Source organism: Myotis yumanensis, unplaced genomic scaffold (genome assembly GCF_028538775.1).
Source record: "Myotis yumanensis isolate MYYU_CA2020_CCGP unplaced genomic scaffold, mMyoYum1.0.hap1 SCAF_1, whole genome shotgun sequence".
In the NCBI taxonomy this organism is placed as follows: domain Eukaryota; kingdom Metazoa; phylum Chordata; class Mammalia; order Chiroptera; family Vespertilionidae; genus Myotis; species Myotis yumanensis.
The window spans coordinates 135,298,835-135,311,642 of record NW_027223752.1 but is presented as its reverse complement, the minus strand read 5'-3'; the positions used below and the strand labels follow the sequence as shown (position 1 = coordinate 135,311,642).

At 42.2% G+C, this 12,808-nt stretch overlaps 1 protein-coding gene across 1 annotated transcript in view; it reads right to left on the bottom strand.

Moving 5' to 3' along the window:
• The window catches only part of LOC139015588 (cyclin-Y-like protein 1), a 37,935-nt gene extending 26,134 nt beyond the window's left edge, over positions 1-11,801 (bottom strand). The window contains exon 1 of the mRNA XM_070423394.1: positions 11,606-11,801. Coding sequence (XP_070279495.1) covers positions 11,606-11,801 — 196 coding nt within the window. The remainder of the gene's footprint in view (positions 1-11,605) is intronic.
• Between the last annotated feature and the right edge of the window lie 1,007 nt (positions 11,802-12,808).

Sequence of the window (12,808 nt, the reverse complement as noted above, 5' to 3'; positions counted from 1 at the left end):
TGCAGTTTGGGGTGATAGGGCTGTAAGGGGAGCAGTTAGGTGTCAATCAGGTTGGCAGGGGAGCGGTTAGGGTGCAATCAGGCTGGCAGGTAGAAGCAGTTAGGGGCAACTAGGAAGGCAGGCAGGCAGGCGGTTAGTATCCAGCAGTTCCGGACTGTGAGAGGGATGTCTGACTGCCAGTTTACCTATATTGGAGAGGGTGCAGGCTGGGCTGAGGGACCACCTCACCCCTCCATGCATGAATTTCAAGGACCGAGCATCTAGTTAATAAATAAAATGGAACTTTACTGTTTTCTCTCTACTTTTTCACAAGTTGTGGATATTAAGAATTAATAATGACTTCTGAATCACTTAAAATTTCTAACACTTATATGCATTAATGGGAACTGCTCCATCTATGTGGCACAGAAATGGGACAATCTGATGAAATGCAGTTTGAATAGAACTCTTAACCAAGCCTTTAGTAGAAAAATGGAGTATTCTAACTATAGAAGTAACCAAAAATATTCTCTGAATTAATATTTTTAACTTCATTGAATTAAAAATTTAAACTTTGATTTACACTTTAAATATAAGTTCTAAGTTCTAATTTTGAGTTAGAATGTGTAAGTTTGAGATTTCTGAATTGACCTCAATTCCATTTCCTTTCCCCTTTCTTTCAGAGATATGTCATTAGAATTAAAGGCATAAAAAAGCTACCGAAAGTATAAGAACAAAACAGAGGAAGCACGCTTTAGTGTCTAAAGAGAGTGACTGGAATAGGGGTAAGAAAGCCAGTTTGTCTTACAGAACCCAAGGCAGGCTCAGAATGCAGACCCCAAATCTTGCAGTGTAGCCCTGAGAGTTAAAAGTTCCTGCTCAGGGGAGAACCAAGATGGCGGCATAGGTAAACGCCTGTATTTGCTGCCTCCCACTACTACATCAAAATAACAACTAAAAGACAAAATGGATATCATCCAGAACCACTGGAAGGCTGGTTGAGTGGAAGTCCGACAACTAGAGGGAAAGAGAAAAGCACATCTAGACTGGTAGGAGATGCAGAGGAGCAGAAGAGCAGAGGTACAGAGGCACGTGAAATGCACTGGCAACTGGGTATGCTGTTGTCTTTTTCAATTGGGAGGGAGATACAAACTCCCGAATGCTCTGAAGTCCAGTACTGGGCCAGAATCTGGGGACCCACACTCATATGAGGAGAACCTGGATTGTCTGGCATCAGGCCGGAACATGAGGGCGGGTTTCTTACAGAGGTGCTTGCAGTGATCATTCTTCCTGCATGAAGCCGTGGGACACAGAGACCCAGGAACCTAATGGGGCAGGGCTGATGGGCAACCATTGCTGTTTGCACCACCCTGTGATTCCATGAGACTACACTCCACCCAATTTATAACCTCACCAAAGCTGTGCACAGAGGCTTTTGCATATGAATGGCCTGACCTTTTGCAACCTAATCTAACAAACTGCAACTGGGTCTAAGAACCCCAGAGCTTCCAAAAGAAGGCCTAAGTCTCCTTAGCAGCCTGCACTGCATCACAGCTGCACTCCATGTGGGAACCTCCAAACCCCAAACAAAGAGGAGGAATCTGCAGATCTCATTGTAGCTCCTGCTGGCTGGCCTCAGGCAGTGGCTGACTTTGCACCTCCTTGGAAATCCAAGAGCCAGTGTACGCAGTGGTCAAAGTGAGATCACACCAGATTAAAACCCCACAGATTCATAAGAGACACACTCAGGGAGCAGACTCAGTGAGCATCAAAGACTCACTGAAGCAAGTCCTGCCTCATAAGGTTGTCTCCAGCACAGCAGTTCTCCTATTGTTAACCCAACTGGTCATCACAGCCAACTGGCCTGGAGGTCAATTCCTTCCAGTGATACCAACAACAGTCAAGGCTTCACTACAACAAAACTGTACACAAAGCCCACAAAGGGGTGCACCAAGAGCGTTGACCTCAGGTGAGTGGGATTCTGAGCCACTGGGCCCTATAGGATACCTGGCACACAAAACCACTCTATCAACACAGGGAAGGAGCCAAAATGCAAAGACAAAGAAACATGTCACAATCAAAAGAAATGGAGGAGGGAAAACTACTGGATACAGAGTTCAAAACCATGGTTATAACGTTACCCAAGAATTATCTAGAAACCCCCGAGAAATTTAGTGAGACCATTAAGGATATGAAACAGGACCAATTAGAAATTAAGCATACACTGACTGAAATAAAGAATAATATAGAGAGATCCAACAGCACACTAGAAGATCCCAAGAGTCAAGTCAAAGATTTGAAATATGAAGAAGCTAAAAACACCCAACCCATAAAGCAAAAAGAATAAAAAATATGAAGATAGTGTAAGGAGCCTCTGGGACAACTTCAGATATACCAACATCTGAATTATGGGGTTGCCAGAAGAAGAGAGAGAGCAAGATATTGAAAACCTATTTGAAGAAATAATGACAGAAAACTTCCCCTACCTGGTGAAAGAAATACACTTACAAGTCCAGGATGCTCAGAAAACCCCAAACAAGAGGAATCCAAAGAGGACCACATCAAGACACATCATAATTAAAATGCCAAGATCAAAAGGCAAAGAGAGAATCTTAAAAGCAACAAGAGAAAAATAGCTGGTTACCTACAAGAGAGTACCCATACAACTGTCAGCTTATTTCTCAACAGAAACTATACAGACAAGAAGGGAGTGGCAAGAAATATTCAAAGTGATGAATAGCAAGAACCTACAACCAAGATTACTCTACCCAGCAAAGCTATCATTTTGCATTGAAGGTCAGATAAAGAGCGTCACAGATAAGAAAAAGCTAAAGGAGTTCATCACCCCCAAACCAGTATTATACAAAATGCTGAAGGGAATTCTTTAAGAAGAGGAGGGAGAAGAAAAAGGTAAAGATAAAAATTATGAACAACAAAGTGACAACAAATACATATCTATCAACAAGTTAATCTAAAAAACAAGTCAATAAAAAATATAATGAATAGAATAAACTGGTAAATATAATAGAATCAGGGACATAGAAAAGGAGTGGACTGACAATTCTAAGGGGCAAAGGGGGTGGTGGTGCAGAAAGAGACTGGACAAAAATCTTACACCTATGGATGAGGGCTGTGTGTGTGGGGGGGTAAGGACAGAGGGTGGGTACTGGGTGGAAGGTAGCTATGCGAGAAAAAGAGGAACAACTGTAATAATCTGAACAATAAAGTTTTATTTTTAAAAAGGTAAATAGTACCTTTACTGTGGACAAATCTGGCAGACAGAATCAGGGGCATAGAAAGGGAGTGGACTGACAATTCTTGGGGGGAAGGGGGTGGGTGGTGCAGAAAGAGACTGGAAAAAATTGAACAGCTATGGAGGAAGACAATGGGGGAGTAAGGGCATGGGGTGGGGTGGAAACCATGTAGAGGGGAGCTAACGGGGGAAACAAGACGAACAACTGTAATGACCTGAACAATAAAGACTTATTTAAACAAGAAAAGAAATAATGAAATTCTGGAGTAAATATGAAAAAAAATTATGCTCACACCTTGTGTTTCCAATAGAAAACTATCTTTAGGTCAGGATTAAATTTTTCTCTATATAAAAGCCTAACAACCGGAACAACTGGACGATGGGCCGGTAACTATGATGCGCACTGACCCAGACCTTGCACCTGGGGTCCTGACATCCTCAAATCTGGTTCACCTGCACACCGGACCCAGATAGGAGGGAGGAGGGAGCCCGATTCCTCATGGAATTGGCCGTGCCTTAACCGTGCCTTGCTTGCTGCTGGCAATAAGGGGGGGCTGGCTGGCTAACTTCCCAAGGTCCCTCCCTCCTGCAAGCCCCCCCTCCCCCCGTCGGTCCCAATCACCGAGGGACCCCACCTGAGTATGACTCTGTACACCAGGCCTCTAGTAAACAAACAAACAAATAAATAAATAAACCTCAGAAAAGCAAAACATTGCATGGGTAAAAGAATGAAATGCTACGAAAAATGACAGGATATAAGAGAACACTATCAATTAAAAACTAGATAAACAAAACAGAATTATAAAGTATTGGTGGCCCTAGCCAATTTGGTTCAGTGGATAGAGCATTGGCCTGCGGACTGAAGGGTCCCGGGCTTGATTCTGGTTAAGGCCACATGCCCCGGTTGCGGGCTCAATCCCCAGTAGGGGTCATGCAGAAAGCAGCCAATCAATGATTATCTTTTATCATTGATGTTTCTATTTTTCCATTCCTTTCTGGTATCAATAAAAATGTTTAAAAAAGGAGGTTGGTAAACAAAGTGAAGGAAATCTCCAGGAAGCAGAAAAAGACAAAATGGGAAATAAGAGGGGGGAATATTTAGAGATTTATCCAGGAATACTGGTCTAAGAGTTCCAATGTCTGAGTAATGGGAATGTTAGGAAAAAGAAGGAATAAAGAATGTATAAAAGAAACAAAAATATTCCCGGAAAGTAGATAAGACCTGGAGTCTTGATGGCCACAATTAAATGAAGAGGTGCATACCAACACATACCATCAAATTTTAGAATCCCAGGAATAGATAAGCTTCTAAATATTTCCAGAGAAGAAAGGGTGGAGGAAATTACTGAAATTGCAAATATACAATGTATCATACGTTGCCAATATATTTGAGAGCAACATTATAATGAGAAAACAGTAGAAATGTCTTTAGAACTGCAAAAATTAATTTCAACTTAGAATTCTCTGCTTTGTTAAGTAGGAGGCATTTCAGAGGGGCTAGATCTTCAAACAATTTTTGCCCATGTATCCTTTCCCAGCAAAAAGTGCTTCAGTGAAACAACGGAGAATAACAATACGGAGGAAAACATAAACACGGGACAAAGATTTTCAACCAGTGTACCACCCAGCACACTGGTGTGTGGCAAGAATGTTTACAAAATGCAATACCTGACTGTTTGGGCAGGGGCACTGACCTTTTCCCTTACATTGTCAAATAACAAAAAGACAACAACCAACACCACAATAGATGCCAAAAGTGAATGAATCACAGTTATACTTTTTTTTTAGATTGGTAAGACACATATTTTTTTAGTGTGTCACAGAATTTTAGTCATTAGTTTATGCATGCCATGAGATGAAAAAGGTTGAAAATCGCTGATCTAAGAAATCGGGGATCCAACATAAGAGAGCAGTATGTGAGATCCCAGATGACTTTAAAGAAATATGCTTCAAAGCAGACACAGAGCAGGCCTTCACAGAACAAGTGCATAGTAGAGGAGGATAACAAAAGGCTAGGGAGATGGCTTCCAATGACAAATGTAACAAATATGGTCAGTAAGTGGAAAATATTTTTGACAGGCCTGTGACAAAAGTCACAGCATGTTCGGGAAAAAAAATAGAAAAGAAGAAGTGAATACACTAAAAAAATTAATTCCAGTACATAAAAAGGAAAACTTAGTAGGTATTATGTTAATGTAGCATAAATGTAGAGTTTTTGCCAACAGTCATCTTTCTCTGCCAAGTTACTAGATTGTTAGATATAAAGCAGTTATTTCTGAAACCAGAGAGACCAGCCTACATGCTGCCTTTGACTACGTGAGATCATGTTGACGAGGGAGAGGGGTTTGGATTATTCTGATGAAGTGTAGCAGTGCTCAAATTTCAGTAATCCAGGGGGTCCCAAAAATGAATACACATTTTAACAGATGATAACTCAATTTTCACTCCTTTTCAGGTTTAATTGATTCAAAATAATAGGTAAAGTCAGACTATGCTTTGAATAAAGGAAACTTATTCTAAACTCTGACTAGCCTTTTTATTAAATGGGGAGATAGAAAACCGGCAATAGGTGACAAATTGAGGGCACACAAATATCGACTAAAATATTAATTCTTGACATTTGCAATTCCACTGTTTAGTTTTGTTAGCAGTGCCTGGACCAGAATGGTCATCAGTTTGATAACAGGTATTCACAAAATTATTCACTCCTGAAGATTCTTTCAAATTTTGAAAATGAACTATCCTATATAATAAAAGCCTAATGTGCAAAACGACCAAACGGTGGAATGACCAGTCGCTATGATGTGCACTGACCAGTGGGAGGCAGGCGCTCAATGCAGGAGCTGCCCCCTGGTGGTCAGTGCACTCCCACAATGGGAGTGCCGCTTGGCGGCTCCCACAGCGGGCCAATCCCCACAGGCCTCACCCCCCACCAGGGCCTGAATCACTGGCATGGGGACTCAAGTAAGTTACTAAACACCAACATAATCATGCGGAGTGCGTATACATTTTTTGATCAAAAGAATGAAGGGCATACAAGGAAAAGGCACAGCCAGAGAACTAGAGGGCTCAACAGTAACAAACATTTGCATAGTCATGATAACAGAAACACTGATTCAGATTTACTAACAACCATGATACATGTTGGGAGAACAGAAGGAGGGAAAGAAGACCACAGTGGAGGGAGGAAGCTAAGCTGTCAGCTGCTAAAACAACAAGTCAATAGATAACACAAAAATTGCCGTAGCTATGATATGGTTGTTACTTTTGTTAAAAAACAAAATTAAAAGTTAAGGCACAAAATTAAGGTAGATCTTTATATCACAACCATGTTACTGACATTTAACTTAAAGGACAGAACCCCTTAAAAAATGACCATTACTAAACCAAAACTTTCCTGCATATGTAAACCTGTTAATTAAGGTAACAGAAGTGATTAAGAAAGTCTTCCAAAACAGGTTCTTGCTAATGATACTGGACTCATAACAGATTTTTAACAATTATGGCAGACAATTTTTAATTCAAATTATTAATTTCTTACATAACTTTTCCAGTATGTACGTACGTGGTAGAAATAGTTGTTCTTCCTCTTTCCTCCCACTAAGAATACAAAGAATGAACTGATCAATACTGATACAAATGCCACAGAAAAACAGAAGTTACTTATTACCTGAAAGATTACTAATTTACAATTCCCAGTGAAGGAATTTGTGCACTGGTGGAGTCTGGCTGGCCAGGCCCCAGTTAGGATGGATGTGGGCGGGCCTGTTGAGAGGAGGAAATGACAGACGGTTGGCTGGCCAGCCTGCCCTGACTGGGGCCTGATCAAGGCCGGGCTGGCTGTGGGGAGGGGCCATGGGTGATTGGCCAGAAGGCCCCGCCCCCAAGTGAGAGTAATAAGGGGCAGGGCCAGCCTGGAGGAGGGGCTGCAGGCCAATCAGAGTAGTGGGGGCCCAGCAGGGGTGGGGCCAGCCTGGGGTAGGGGCTGCAGGAGGTTGGCCAGGCAGCCCCCCCCCACAATCTGGTCAGTTCGCTGGCCAAAGTGGGCGTCAAAACGACTGGCCAGACCCCACCCGTTACGGTGTTCTAGTCGCTGGCTTTTTATATATATAGATAAAAACAAATTTTATTCCATTTCTTTTATAACTTCCAACAAAATTGAAAATTTAAAGCACCTGGCAAGATGAGTCCCATAAGCAGTATCTTAAAACTAAGTTTTACACTTTTGACCTAATGGATATTCTGTTTTAGGTACAAATAAAAGTCTCTCATGTCCAGAAGGAAAGGGCAAAAGGCAAAGCCAGGGGAGAAACTTGGCTAACAAAAAAGCTTATCTGTTGTGCCTCTGAGCCAGTACTCAGTCAGAGTTTCCACTTCTACATGGATACCCTCTGTACTTGAACCACGAGGATCTAACAGTTGAGGGCTCTAAGAACCAGTTTCTGGCCAGGCACCTGCAAGCATCCTGAACCACTTAGGTAACCACCTAGAATATTTTACTAAGAAATTAAATGCATCTCTACTCAACTGCAAAGTAACCTATCCAATTTAAACTTTAAAATGATGCGGCTAACCTAAGTAAACAAGTGTACAACACACAAAATCGTTTTGTTCCAATAAAGATCTGAAGAAAAATAAAAGCTCCAAAGAGGGTCTTGGGCTGAACTCTGGTTCCCATTCTGCCTCCTTTAACATGGGAGGGGCATCATAGGCACACATTCCTCAGGACTGAGGAGAGGGGCATGGGATAGCACTTCCTTTACTCTCTCACCCTCTCTCTACAGGTGAGCAGCCCCTGGCTCTGGAAGAAACTGAGAAATGCAGAAATCCTAACCAAAATGATCAGCTCCAGACAGTCATGCACACGTGCCATGAAAACGCATGTTAAAACCCCCACTTTGTATTGAGCTGCATGGATTCAAATAAAATGGACCCTTCCCTGCCTGTACTTCTGCTGTCACAATCAACGGAAAGCCTCGATCCTTGTGCCTTTTTAAGCAAGTAAACTCGATTGAACATAACATTAAGGAAATAAGCAGGCAAGCAGAAGCATTAAAGTCCTACAGTTCTGGTTCTTATCCTAAAACAAACAGGACACAGGAAATTGACATAGTTGCAAGTGCTCCTGCTTGGCTTCTGGGAACCCCATAGGGCTCTGTTCCTCTGAGGTACTCTGGCAGCATTACATAGGGGAGAGAGTTTGAATAGCTTCAAATTCTAATGTGGGACAGGATTCTGTGCTTGAGCACTATGTAAGATCACAAATTCAATCCTCATATGTAAACAACTGAAATGTTTTTTATTTGTTCAAACAAAAACCTGTGACCTCAATCCTATCTTGACTTACCAATCATTTGACATTTCTTCCGGAAAATTGTGCCAGCCCCAGGATGGCCAGAAGGGATTAAACCTGAAGGAAGAAGAGAAAAGGCATACAATTTTGTTGAGTAGAAAAATTCCTAATTTAAAAAACAGCTACACATCAACTTATATCATTTACTTTTGGGAAGAATATTTTTAATAATTTTATTGATTTTTTACAGAGAGGAAGGGAGAGGGAAATAGAGTTAGAAACATTGTTGAGAGAGATACATTGACCAGCTGCTTCCTGCACACCCCCTACTGGGGATGTGCCCGCAACCAAGGTACATGCCCTTGACCGGAATTGAACCTGGGACCCTTGAGTCCGCAGGCCGACGCTCTATCCACTGAGCCAAACCAGTTAGGGCATGGGAAGACATTTTAAGTAATGGTAATCAGCCAATTTTAGTAAAGGCAACAATATAAAAATTCTACTCAGTAAATTCAAAATTGCAGAATCTTGCTATACATGTGCAGTAAAACCCGGCTATGTCTTAGACTTTTTTTTTAACTTGCACCTAAATAATGTATGGATTATTTATGTGTTTCCCCATTTCAACTTATCAATTAGAAATACAGTCACTATCTTTCACACTGATATTACCAGCACATTTCAAATTAAACTGTGGCCAATTATTGTCAGGTACCTGCTAATATATCAAATATGCCCAAATCATGAGCTATATTTGGCAAATGTTCTTTGCCATTTGGCTAATTCTAACTCCATTCACAAAATGAACTTATTTAGTTAGCTGTGGCTTACTTGGGGCTATTCATCGTGGCACCTTTAAAAGGATAGTATAAAAGCTCAATGCTTTAATCTACGGGGAAACTTTCACGACAGTGACTTTTTATACTTTCATCAAAGTGATTTTTTTTCAATCTTTATTGTTCAAAGTATTACAGATGTCCCCTATTTTCCACAATTGTCCCCTTCTAGCCCACGCCCAGGCCGTCACCCCCCTACTGTCTGTGTCCATGGGTTACGCATACATGTGAAAGTTTTCACTTGCATTCTTTGCTTGATCTAGTCCCACCCACCCAGCCAATCCAGCCTTCCCTCTGAGATTCATCAGCTGTTTCATATTTCTATGTCTCTGGATCTATTTTGTTCATCAGTTTGTTGTTGTTGCTGTTTTAGACATAGATGGAGTGGTAATTGTTGTTTCTGAGTTGTATACAATAATTTCAAATGGAAATAATCAAGACTGGAGCAAGTTAAATAGGCTCACTTTGGGGAGAGGTTATAACATATAGGCTCCATTCTAAGGAGCGCTGTATGCATCAACAAATTGAATTTGGCACATCTATCACCAGCATGTCAGCCTGTCCTGTTCAGCAGCTGGTTACACATCCGTTCACATCTCTAAGTCTCAGTTTCTTCATCAGCAATAGAAGAATATACACGGGACTTGCTTGCAGTTAGAAGGACCAAATGGGCTATACATGGGAGTGAGCTGTAAATCTTAAATATATAAAGGTCCTATTTTGGTCTCTCATCCAACACTACCCATCTACTAACTGGTTTATAAAACCACTCAGACAGAGGCTTACCTTATAGCACCAAACAGAGTGAACAGAACATTTCACAGGTTCTCACTTGTTTTGTGTTTAAAGGTACAATTCATTAATTCAAGTAAGTTGCTCGTTTTTTCATACTATTTTAATATACTGAACAGGGAGTACTTTTCAGTTATAAAGACATAGCGACCATCCAGGTGAACCCCTAGGCTTAATTATTCTAACTTTTAAAGAAAATAAAAGCTAAACTAGAGTTTAAATAGAATAAGAGCTATGATGTGTTTTCTCTATGAAATAATCTCTACCATTTAAATGAAAAATAAAAAGGGCCAAAGAGGCTTTAACATCTTTGTAAATGTATGTTTCCTACTTCACAAATCACAGTCTTCATTAGCTATATTTGTTACCCAGAATTATTTTAAACCAAGTACCATATTTCCACTCTTCTCCCTCTCTCCTCCCACTTCTCCACTCCCCAAACCCCTCTTCAGGCATCTGGTCTTCAGAACTTTGACCTCAACATTCTTACAGTTAAACAGGAACCTACTGGCAGTATAGGAGACGATCAGGACAAACATTCTTGCACACAATTTTACATCTTAACTGCCAAGACTTTATGTTACAAACTAAAGTCTACATATGTGTGTTCTCTTTAGAAACTTTTGACCAACACTCTTGTGAACCATCCCCGCTCCTTTAGGACAAACAATGTGACAGGGAAGTCTGTTAGGTCACTGAAGGAAGACTGAGGAAATTTTGTGTCAATGTTGACATATCAAAGTAATCAGAACTCCCTGGGTTCTGCTATAAGTGAAAAAACAAACAAGCAACTATTCTCTGTAGAACTGGCAGTAACATTTCACATGATTCGAGAAATTTTGAGTTCCCTCTCCCACCATTTCCTTCTGTGTTCAAATTATAAGTTGGAAGGAAGAAATAGCTTCTATCCAGGCAACTGAAAACAGCCAATGTAATAACACTATATAGGTTCTATGTCGGTTATCGATTTCGAGTTTACCTAACAACCCCTAAAATCTTTGCAGCAGAACTGTTCAGAGTATCAACTGTCTTAACAGGTGGAAACAAGGGTATCACTGGGCCCTACCTGATTCCTTCACTAAGAACCAAAAGGCTAGATAAGGACAGGGAGATGGGATGGAACCTTGGAAGTTGGGATGTTAAAGTTTTCACTGAGAAAAAGGAGAGAATATACCCACAATTCTTCCTGGAGTCCCAGGAGACACTACAGAGAGCCAGGAACAGGATGGGCCAACTGGAGTGTCTCAGGCTGAATGGGGATGGAAGAAAGAACTGGGTAGTTGGGTACTGAACAGGGAAAGAAACTGGCCAGACATGACGGGGGTGGGGAAATAAAGGTTCGGGATGCCAGAAAGAAGGCAAGGAGTCTGAGGTGGTGCCCATCTAGGGGGTCCTGGGGTCAGCAGAGCCCAGAGGTGTGACTGAGATCAGCGAACCCCTGCCACTCCTTACCTTTGGGCGTTTGCCGGTTACTGAGGCGCAGCACAGGGTGGCATTTGCAGAACAGGAGACCCAAGTCCTCATGTGCCCAGGCAGCTTGAGTCACCTCACAGGCATCAGACTCAGGGTGCGGATTCACCCACTCCAAGCTCTGGCCCACCTTGGGGCTGGCATTGGGCTTCAGGCAGCAGCTGAATTTGTTTCCCATGAGGAACCTCTACTCGCGCTGCTGTCACTGCCTTCACTCAACAGTCCCCCTAACCACCCCCCGCCCCGCCCAACCCCCAAAAGGGCAAACCCAGGGGCCCCTGCCGCCCCCGCCCAGCTGTCAGCTGCTGCCGCCTCCACAGAGTTGACTAGTCTGTGAGGACAGCCAGCAGTCTCACGTATTTAAAAGGTGTGCTGATCAGGCAACTGCTGAGAATCACAACCACTGCAAGAAGAGAGCACAGCCGAAGCTCCACCGCCTCCCACAGCTGCTTCTCAACTGAAGGCAGGGCTCCTGGCGGGCCCCAGCCAACCAGAACACATTCTGTGGTCACCTGGTTACGAGGGACCAATCAGGGCAGCGTTCCCTCCACGTGCCCACCTGGCAGGGAAGGCAGTGGGTCAGAATGCTGGTCCTCCCTGCCCTGCAGCCCCTCTATCCCCTCTCCCAGCGCACACATGTGGCCCAGCCTCGGGCTCCAAACAGCATTTCCTGAACACACTCAAATGTTGTCAGGAGGGCAGGAAACCTACAAATGCCCTTGGCGATGGCAAAGAAGTGAATACATTTTTCAGTTACTGTACACGTTTTGGAGAAAAAATAGAAAAAAACATCAAGAAGAAAAAGACGTGTACAGTCATTGCAAGATGTACAGACATTTAGAAACCGTTCAATCAAATAGTTGCCCCCCCAAAGGACCAGAGGGAGTGTTTTCCTTTATTAAAAGAATAGGAGAGAAAGGTCACCTAAAAAAATCAGGGAAGCAGAGATTATTAATATTCAACAGTATAAAAGATATGTCTGGTGTCAAGAATGAGCAATATATTAACGTGTGGAAACCACAGTGGAATGGGAAATGACCTGATGAACTTCAGTTTCTTTTAAATAGCATCTAGTTACATCCTCAGAACCTGGATTTAACTGGATGCTATTAATAATATTATTGTCTAAAGTCCTAGGAATGTCATTAGATAGCATTTTGGATGGCTCTTGGAAGCTTGAGACAA